The sequence below is a fragment of the Corvus hawaiiensis genome, chromosome 17 (genome assembly GCF_020740725.1).
Source record: "Corvus hawaiiensis isolate bCorHaw1 chromosome 17, bCorHaw1.pri.cur, whole genome shotgun sequence".
Lineage (NCBI taxonomy): Eukaryota > Metazoa > Chordata > Aves > Passeriformes > Corvidae > Corvus > Corvus hawaiiensis.
Window position 1 is genome coordinate 9733460 of NC_063229.1, and position 9142 is coordinate 9742601.

General features: G+C 50.3%; 2 protein-coding genes across 3 annotated transcripts in view; one reads left to right on the plus strand and one right to left on the minus strand.

Moving 5' to 3' along the window:
• Positions 1 to 6909, plus strand: part of DNAJC5 (DnaJ heat shock protein family (Hsp40) member C5) — a 31089-nt gene extending 24180 nt beyond the window's left edge. For both annotated transcript variants that reach the window (XM_048321555.1, XM_048321556.1), the window contains exon 6: positions 72 to 6909. In XM_048321555.1, the coding sequence (XP_048177512.1) occupies positions 72 to 175 (104 nt within the window). In that variant the 3' untranslated portion in view covers positions 176 to 6909. The remainder of the gene's footprint in view (positions 1 to 71) is intronic.
• Positions 6910 to 7350: 441 nt separating this feature from the next.
• Positions 7351 to 8488, minus strand: LOC125334581 (corticoliberin-like). Its single transcript, XM_048321557.1, has 2 exons — positions 8423 to 8488; positions 7351 to 7955 (listed from the first exon to the last, which is right to left on the minus strand). The coding sequence occupies exon 2, from the start codon at positions 7929 to 7931 to the stop codon at positions 7539 to 7541; it is 393 nt and encodes a 130-aa protein (XP_048177514.1). The 5' UTR covers positions 7932 to 7955; positions 8423 to 8488; the 3' UTR covers positions 7351 to 7538.
• Between the last annotated feature and the right edge of the window lie 654 nt (positions 8489 to 9142).

Sequence of the window (9142 nt, forward strand, 5' to 3'; positions counted from 1 at the left end):
TTGTGCTTACCAAAACATACAGTGCTGTGTTTGTTCCTTGGTGTGCTAAGCCTTTTGTCTTCGCTTTTCAGAGGCCTCAGACGCACCTATTGTGATACAGCCAGCATCAGCCACAGAGACAACCCAGCTCACAGCTGACTCTCACCCCAGCTACCACACTGATGGATTTAATTAAGTTAAGGAAACACTGTCATTAGAATGGATAAAAAAAAAAAAATACATGGCCAACTCAACACTAGAATCATGAACATTAGAAGTAGAGAACGGGGAGGGGGAATAATTCTGCCACAGTAAGAAGGCAGCTTTCCAACCTGCCGAAAATATTTTGTAATCCCTTCAGCCTTTTGTCACCTTTCAGTGTCGTATCTCGATGATACGTGAAGTGCTGTAGCATGCAGTATTTAAAGCAGTTTAGCTACGGTCTTATTTGTTTCCTTTCTTTTATTTTTTCTCCTCTTTTGTTTGGTTTTTTTTTTTAATAGCATGTATGGAGTTATGTTACATGTCTGTGGTGTAACGTATTGAGTTGTCACAATGTCAGTGCGATGGAGACATTCTGCATTTTAAGTGGCAGTACTGGCCTAAAAATGAGATTTAAAAAGTGTCACAGAAGCCACTGTTCTTCCGTACAGTTGAGCTGTCGAAGACCTTTAGAAGTTGAGGATTTTCATTTGAGTGCAACAAACCAATTCTTTCATTCCTCCTTCTAGTCCTGCGTTATTATCTAAGCAAGTTTACAAAGCCAAGAACCAAAAAATGCCAGTCCTGCAGAGCTGGAGTCCTCTCTAATGCTGGTTTTCAGCTTAAATAAATCTACCTTGAAAAATAAAAAGGGAGAGTTGCCAATCTTTGAACAGTAAATTGAACAGCTCGTTGTGTATGAGGCGATCTCCAGTGACAATGGAACCAAAACCAACTGGGAATGGGCTCCTGTGGTGGTGGCAGTGGGATTTTAACTCCAAGCACAATTCTGTTTTGATTTGAGTTCAGTTGTTTTCCTGTAATGCTAAAGACCAAATAGTGCAGCTTTGTTTCTGAATGCATGAGAATCTTAAAGTGAAACTGGTTAACTGGCTCTCACTGAGCAAATGAGTAAAATGCAGACAGTAGGCAACAGCAGAAATGTTTAAAAACAATTGGTTTTTAAAAATTTGTTCTAATAAGTTAAGATTTTAATAGGCAAATGGGGTATTACATGTCTTTTTTTAAAGCTGTTAAAATACACTAACCCTTTAATTTTCTCATGAACATCTTTGTGGAGTACTTAAATGAATTTTTAAGAACAAACCACCTTTCTTTGTGTTTATATTGTATAATTTGCACATTGTCTTGCATTTAGATTTGTTTACACCAGTGTTTCTCTTTTCCTTGGAACAACTATGTGGAAACCACTGAAAGGTTTCCTGTACTATTTTGAAACCAAATCAAGTCCGAATTCTGTTCTAGAAACTGTGGTTTATTGAGGTTTAACTGTTAAAAAGGCATTTTAGGCAGCTGGTGTATTTTGTTGTCCATAGTCATGCTTTAGGTGATACAGAGTCAGGATCTAGAACGGCTCCAGAGAACCCACACTTGGCACTTTGAGCGGGTAATTACAGCCTCGTTAATTTTGATTGTTACGGTTTTATATCACAATGCCTCTACTGTCCCTTGTACCCCCATCTCCCTGATTTGTTTTTCCCCTCTTTCTGTGGAGGGGCTGTTGGTACCTTCCCTCTGTGTCTGCTGCTCCCTCACCAGCTCAGCTCCAGGTGGTGCTTTGGAGCAGGGTAAAGATCTATTGGTCTGCACAAAAACCACCAGGAAAGGGCTGGGACCCAGAGAACCATTCTGAATATATTTTCCTGCTGTCTTTGAATGAGCAGCAAGGATGGAGCACGTGAAATCTGCCATGAAACCATGTTCAGTGTGCTGGGGAGGAGAACATGTTCTCCCCACGGTCTCAGTGCTCAGTGAGGAGTGCTTGCACACCCAGACTTTGCTGTGGCTGTTGGTACAAGCACGTTTGCCTGCATGGGAGCTTGTTGCGGATCAGCATGATTTTAGTAACCACATCTGGCCCCAAAAATTCCCAAAAAAACCTGTTACTTTTAATTAATGGCTCAGTTTCAGCAGCACACTCCTTAAGTCTTTTCTTCTTTGCCCAGGGTCCTTACAGACCTGAAATGTGGTGGTTTACTGCAAGATACTTCTAACTTTTCCTGACTTGGATGGCCTTGAGGACATTTCTGTGTGATTTGGCTTGAGGTTGTTATTTAGTTAATGTCTTTCTTTGACCCCTTGGAACAAAAAGCCATTTTTAGGCTTAAACTCAATATCACTTTGTCTGTCCCTGTAGATTTTGCCTGAAGCCTATTCTTGGTGTAGAATTGCACTCTGGAATATGCTTGGACATGTGCAGGCTTTGTCCTCTCCACATTCACCAGTTAAAATTGCCCATATCTGTGCAAATTGTGTTCTTGAGAACACAATTTAAAAAAAAAAAAAAAGGTATTGAGGTTTTTTGGCTTTGTAAATGAGCGTGGCTGATCGGAGTGAGTCAGTGAATGAGGAAGGGGCTGTTCCCTGGGAGCTGTTCCATTCCCTGTCCCCATGTTCATCTCAGTGGATAAGACAGAGATGGTTGTTGGGTGTTGCTCCGCTGCAGAGAAGCTTTGCCCTCAGTGCTGGGGGCTGGTTGTCACTGTTAATTTGGGATAATACTCTTATTTCTTAACCTCTCTGGGCAGTTTCTACAGAAGCAGAGAGGCTGGTGGGAAGCTGTGGCTCCAGGGAGGTGTGTGACACACCTGGAGTCACTCCAGAGGCTCCTGACAAGGGAACTGAAGTGTGGGCAGCACGTGAGGACCAGAGGCAGAACAGTTATCTGTGGGGAAAGATGACATCCAGGATAAGTTTGCAGTTCTAGTTCTTTGCTTAGCAAGGGATGAGTCTGAAGAGAGACTGCTTTCCTGTTGGTTCTGTCTGTGGGTGGTGTGTGAACAGGAAGTTAGTCTGTTATGTGCCAGAGTGATGTTAGATGCTCCAAGGGAAACCGTTCCTAGATCTCAGTTACAGGGAATGATGGGAAAACATAATTCTAGATGAATATTCATGTTTTTTGAAGCTGTTTCAAGTTTGCCCATGTTGCTGTCTAATCTCTGAGTTTAGGATTGTTGTGTATTAGTGAAGTTCTTCCTGAACTATGTAAGGAAGTGATTTAAACATTCCATCTTTAAAGCCCAAACCATGTCATTGGCACATAAGTACATTAATGCCCACGTTTTCCCTCCTGGAGGGAAGGTACAAGAGTACCCTGGGCTCTAACACGAGTTGCACTTCATAATGGCCAAGTAGACTCCTAGTAAATGCAAAGTTCTATTGGGAATAATGGTTTAAAATCTGGCAGAGAAGCTCAGACAGGAGTTCTGAGCTTGGGCGAGGAGAGCTGCAGCGTTTCAGCGCTGTGGCCTGACCTGGGTTAGTGCAGAATGTTTCCTTCCAAAATCAATCCTGAGCACTGTCCATCTCTGTCCAGTGTGTTGCCAGAATTAAAATTTGAGCTTGGATTTTATTTATTTATTTGTTTCTTTAAAGTTGTATCATTTGTACGAGTTGCCTGAGTCCTCCATTCCAGTCCTTCAGCCGCCTCCATCCGGCTCCTCCAACCTCTCCAGCACTGATTTTCTTAGCACTTGTAGCTCCATTGGGGTGAATCCCATCTGGAGAGCTGGTGTTCAGGATACTGATTTATCCCTGTGTTGCATGGAGAGCCATTCCTAGCTTAGGTGGGAGGGAAAGCTGCTGCCGAGAGCTCTCAGGTGCCAGCTGTCCCTCCTGGCATGTGGAGCTGCTGGAAAAGGAGGTGCTGGATCTGTCCTGCCCATCCTCCCTGGGGATGGGAACATCCTAAACGCACTGTACTGAAGGGGCATTGCACCCCTTAAATGCCAGTCTCATTTTGTTAGTGATTTTTGTAGGAAATTCTTAAATATTTATCTGTATATAAATTTATGTAAGACCTCGGTGGCGTCCCATAGGGTGTCGGTTTTTGCTGGTCCCATGCAGTGACGTTTTAGAGCCATGTTCCCTTTTTAGTCTTCTTTTTAGATTTGTAATATTTTTAAACTGCTTTAGATATTAGCACTCCTAGTGTTCTTAAAGTGGGATGCTCTTGGAGGTTTGGAGGGGCAGAACTGAGGAGGAGGGCTCGGGCATGGCACAGAAACACCCAGTCCTGCAGCAGGGCTGTGGTCAGGGGAGTGCAGCTCTCCAAACCCTTCCTGTCAGCCTGTAAATACCTCACACGGGTAGGGCAGGAGCCTGACAGAAAAACTATTCCTGTCCCATCTGTGAGGCAGTTTGGTGGTGTGGGGGGACACCAGTGCACTCTGGGGGGCTGTTCCAGAGCGTCTGTACTATACATGCTCCTTGAGAGAGGCACCTGCTTCTCTCAACTATTTTGTGCCCTTAGATCTTTTTGCCAGTTCTGGATAATTTAGGAAATTTATGCTGCAGGTTTTTTGTACTCAGTGCACCTGTATCTTGGCATCATGTTTAACAGGTCACTCTGGCAGGGTGGTCAGGGCAGTTTGCAGCCCCCACCTCATGTCAGTAATTCCGAATGGTGTTTAAACGCATTAATCTTGGAGCACTGAACCGTAACCCCCCAGTTATAGTTTATAGTGTCAGGTCGATATAAACTTCACATGCTTCAGCATCTGGTGCTGCTTCTCTGTATTCTAGTGGAGATCATCTAGTTTGTAGTGTCTCATTGCACCAACAGCTGCTTAAAATCTCTCAAAAGAATTGTAGCCAGTAGCTCACCAGGTGGCAGGAAGTTTGTCCATGTTCAGCTCCCGCAAGATCCATGGTCCCCTCCACAAGCTGCCTTTGGAGGCTTACTGGGACTGTCTGGGACTCAGCAAGACTGCAATTCCCGTGTTCTTCCAAGAAGACACTTCCTTTACGAGGAGAAGCCACGGGAGGGAAGCTGGCTGTCTGATGTTTGCACAAGCCAAATGCCGGAAACCTGGAAGATGAACTTTCATTATGCCAATGTTACATGCACAGTTCATTTTCGTGTTAAAAGGATAGATGCTGGGAATTTCTGGTGGTTATATATATATATATGTATGTATATGTATAGAGGAAGCTCTTATATAAACTGGCTCTTCATTCCCGAGTGCCGTTGTCTTCTCTGCTCCCTCTCCCAGCCCTGTGGGTGTTCTCTTGCAGTCTGTGAGCAGTTGTTTGTCAAACCATTCAAAAAATTTAACAATCTACTTGAATTCCATGAGCTGCCCCTTGCCCCAGCTCCTCTGGATAGAACTGGGCTCTGTGTGCTCCAGCTTTCCTTAGGAGGATAGAAGGGAGACCTGGCAGAGGGCACAGGGGCAGTTCTGGAGTGGCTGGAACTTGTGCAGCTGGCGTGTTTAGATGTGGTCAATGTGCTCATCACTGCAGCTGTGATAGAACACATGGATTTGGGTTTTTCCCTAGTTTTCACCACACTGGAGTCCCCGGAGTGGGGCTGGGTGAGCTCACAGAGCAAGATCCACCCCGTGCTGAGGGCATGGGCTGCAGCATCACGTGTGTGTATGTATGTATATATGCACATATGTATATATTTATACAACAGGTGTGCACCTTGGGTTTTTCTTTGGTGGTAAAAACGTGAGATTTGGCTCCAAGTAGTGCTCTGAACTCAGCCAGACAGGGGGAAGGTGTGAGTTTTGTGTGGCCACAGTTGTGCTTCTTTGCTCTCAGCTGCAGGAAAACCCAAACCCGACCTGTGGGGTTGAGGGACTGGTGAGGACACAGTGAAGGAGCCTGTTGTATAAATAAATGGGTCCTAGGAGTAGGAGAGGTACCTCTGGCTCCCCACACCCTGCTCGGGGAGTTTCCACATGAGCAGTGTGGTGGTGTTTGCACGGCCGGGCTCCGTCCCTCCTCTTGCAGCTTGGTTCCATAAGGACTTGGAGTTACTGAAATTCCTACACCTGAAGCTGGCAGTGATCCATGTGAAGGCACAACGGTTATGGCTGATGTACGTGTGAGTCCCACCCTGTCCCCTCTAGCCATGCTGGATAGAGTTGCCACCGCCCTCCTCCTCCTCAGGCTGTTCCTGCCAGGGGCTGTTCCCGACACGCAGCACACCGGGGGTTCCTGCTTCACGGCAGAAATGGGGGAATATTGGGGAGATTTTTACTGCTGATACTGCTGAAGTTCTGTTTGTGACCATCACGGTTGATGAACTCCAAGTTTGCCAATTCCAAACGCGCTGTTTCCTTGCTGGATGCTGAGCCGATCGCTGTCATTCCTTCCTCCCTCTCATCCCACCATTGCCTGCCTTGCTGGGGCGGGGTGTGGATGGGTCGGTTGGTGTCACTGCTGACATCCCAGGCGGTTTATGTTCATTTTGCATGTGAGCAAGGCCCTGAACTGTGTAATTCCTCGTGGGGTTTGGTTTCCTGGCCCCTTTATGGAGCCAGAGGGAGCTGAGGACGCCGGGAGAGACACGCCTGCATTTGCACTGCACTTCAACTCGGGCGGGGTGGGGGATAGGGGGAGCCCATCTTTAAAAAAGAAAAAAAATAGTAAAAAAAAAAAAACAAACCCCAAACCAAACCCACCACAATCGAAGTATAAATGCATCTGAGAAGCAATTATAATATAGACATATATCTATTTTGTTATGTTACTAAAGGACCATACTTTGAGTTGTCTGTAAGTAGACGTGGCTGTCTGAACTTCGTGGATTGTAACACTCGATACTACTGAGCTCCTGTACATACCCGCAGCGACGGCAGAAGGAATTATTTTCTGTTTTAGCATGGTAATTTGTGTCTTGTATGTCCAAATATAAACTAAAATAAAGATTGCTAAGTTATCGGAAACCACTGTTGTAAAATAAATGTTTTCAATGCAGAAGTGCCCATCAGATTTTTCTTTCTTTATTTGCATGTTGGAACTCAGCACAAGAGGCAGGGGCTGTGGGACACGGTGGGGCTGGCTGGGAAGTGGGAGAGGTCACCCATCCCTGGGATGGGCACTGGGTGCAGGGTCCCTGGGGCAGGAACTGTAGCTGCTCCCCTGTCCCCCTCCTGCACCCACTGTGACACAAAAAGGTGCAGACTTGCTGCAAAGTTGGGAAGCAGCAGCTTTCAGAACCATTCACGGGGGTACTGGAGAAGCCCTGGTTGGGTCTCAGCTTCCAGCCAGGGAGACATTACTTGCATCACTCAGAGCTCTTTATGCTGATGTTTCTCACCCAAGGAAGCAGCTGGGAGTGCTCCGGTGTTTTTGGGGCGACCTGGTTTGGGTCCACAGGTTTATGACCATGGGGAAGCATAAGAGCACAGCAGCAGGGCAGGTACAAGTGTGACTTTAATGCACAACAGCGACACGTGGGATGCAGTGACAGGAACACTGCCAGGCAAGGTGGGGACTCCCTGGGCACGGCTGCAGCCCCCGGCATCCCCCCCGTTCTCCGCTCTGCCGTGGTGTCTTGTTACGGGGTCGGTCTCCTTCATTTCCCCACCTCCAACGACCCTCCCTCATTTTCCTATACTCTGCAGCAAGAGTTTATTGCTGAGCGCCTTCTGGGCCAGTCTCTCCTCCCGGGACATTTCCAGGAACTCGCGCAGGAGGTGGAAGGTGAGATCCAACGAGTTGGGTTTTCCGTCTCGCCTCTTGCCGGTTTGCAGCCCCCGCCGGGCTCGGGGGGCCGGGGTGGGCTCTGCCCCATGGAACTGGCACAGTCTTTGGGGCAGGGGATCCATGGCAGGGACCGGGGGTCGCGGGGCTCCCATCCAGGACTCCCAGGTGAGTTGGGGGGCCAGGGTCAGCCTGCGGGACGGACCCCGGGGCCACTTCAGGGGGGAGCAGGTCTCCGAGGGCAGGAAGAGCAGGACGAGGACGGAGGCAGCTGAAATCATCCTGACCCGCATCGCAGCCACTCCGGGGCCAGAAGCCTGCAAGAGCAGCCCCCCCCCACCCCGAACCCCCACATCCCCCCCCGCTGCGGTCAGGGGTCACTCGAGGGGCTTCACCTCGTTGGGGACCCCCGCCCCAGGGATGAAGCTCCCCGGGGATGAAGGCCCCCGGGACGGGATCCCCATCCCCGCCGATGAGAATCCCACCCCCCGTCCCTGGGACGGGACCATTCTGGGGACGGGACCACCCGCGGCCTGGGATCCCCCCACCCGGGGACGGGACACCCCTGCTTCCCGGGATGGGACTCCCCCCGGGCATGGGACACCCTCGGCAGCTGGGACGGGACCCTCCAGGACCTGGGACCCCCCTCGAGGAGACACCCCCCACCCCGGGATAAGACCCTCCTCTCCCCGGGACCAGACACCCCCGGGCTCGGGATCCCCCTCATTGTGCCGGGGCTGCCGGCGGGTGGCGGTGGCGGTCCCGGTCCCCGAGCGCGTCTCACCGCTCTCCGGCGCTCCGCTCGCTCCGCTCCTCCCGCAGGACGCGCCGCTCCGCGCCGCCCGCGCCCCGCGCTATATAGGGGCGGTGGGAGCCACGTGATTGGAGCGGGGCCGGGATCTGTCCGCGGTGCTGAACGGGGGGAGAGTCGGGGGGACATGGGGGGACGGGGGGGAGGGAGGGAGGGGACAGTGTGGGGACCACGTGGGGGGTGAGAGTCTGGGGGAACATGGGGGTATGTGGAGGGGGGGCAGAGTCTGGGAGGGGGACACGGGTTCATGGGCATGTGTGTCCAGGGGGTAAGTGGGGTGAGGGGAGGAGTGTTTGGGGGCCGTGGGGGTGTGGGGGATGTGCAGGGGTGCGTATGCAAACGGGCACAAAGGTTTTGAGGGGCGTTTCTCTGTGTGTTGGGGGTTCGGGAGGTGAGGGGGAGCTGGGGCGTCGGGAGGGGTGTGAGGTGTGTGTGAATTCATGTGTGTGCACGACAGACCCCCTGCGCGTGGCGGGGTGATCGGGCTGCAGCAGGACCAGCCAGCCAAGTCCCCCGCTCCCACCTTGCACCAGGAGTGTTTCCCGGCACCTGGCCCCTGGACACCCCTGTGGAGCCCCCCGATTCTCTCGAGGCCACGTGTGCCCGTGGCAGAGGGGCACACCGGGGCACACACCCTGAGCTCTGCAGCGTTTCACGTCGCAGGGAAAGTTTTCCCGATGGCTCCTTCGGCAG

What these genes read in the sequence shown, in the direction of transcription:
- LOC125334581 (XM_048321557.1), bottom strand. Translation starts at nt 7,931, where the DNA reads ATGCGGGTCAGGATGATTTCAGCTGCCTCCGTCCTCGTCCTGCTCTTC.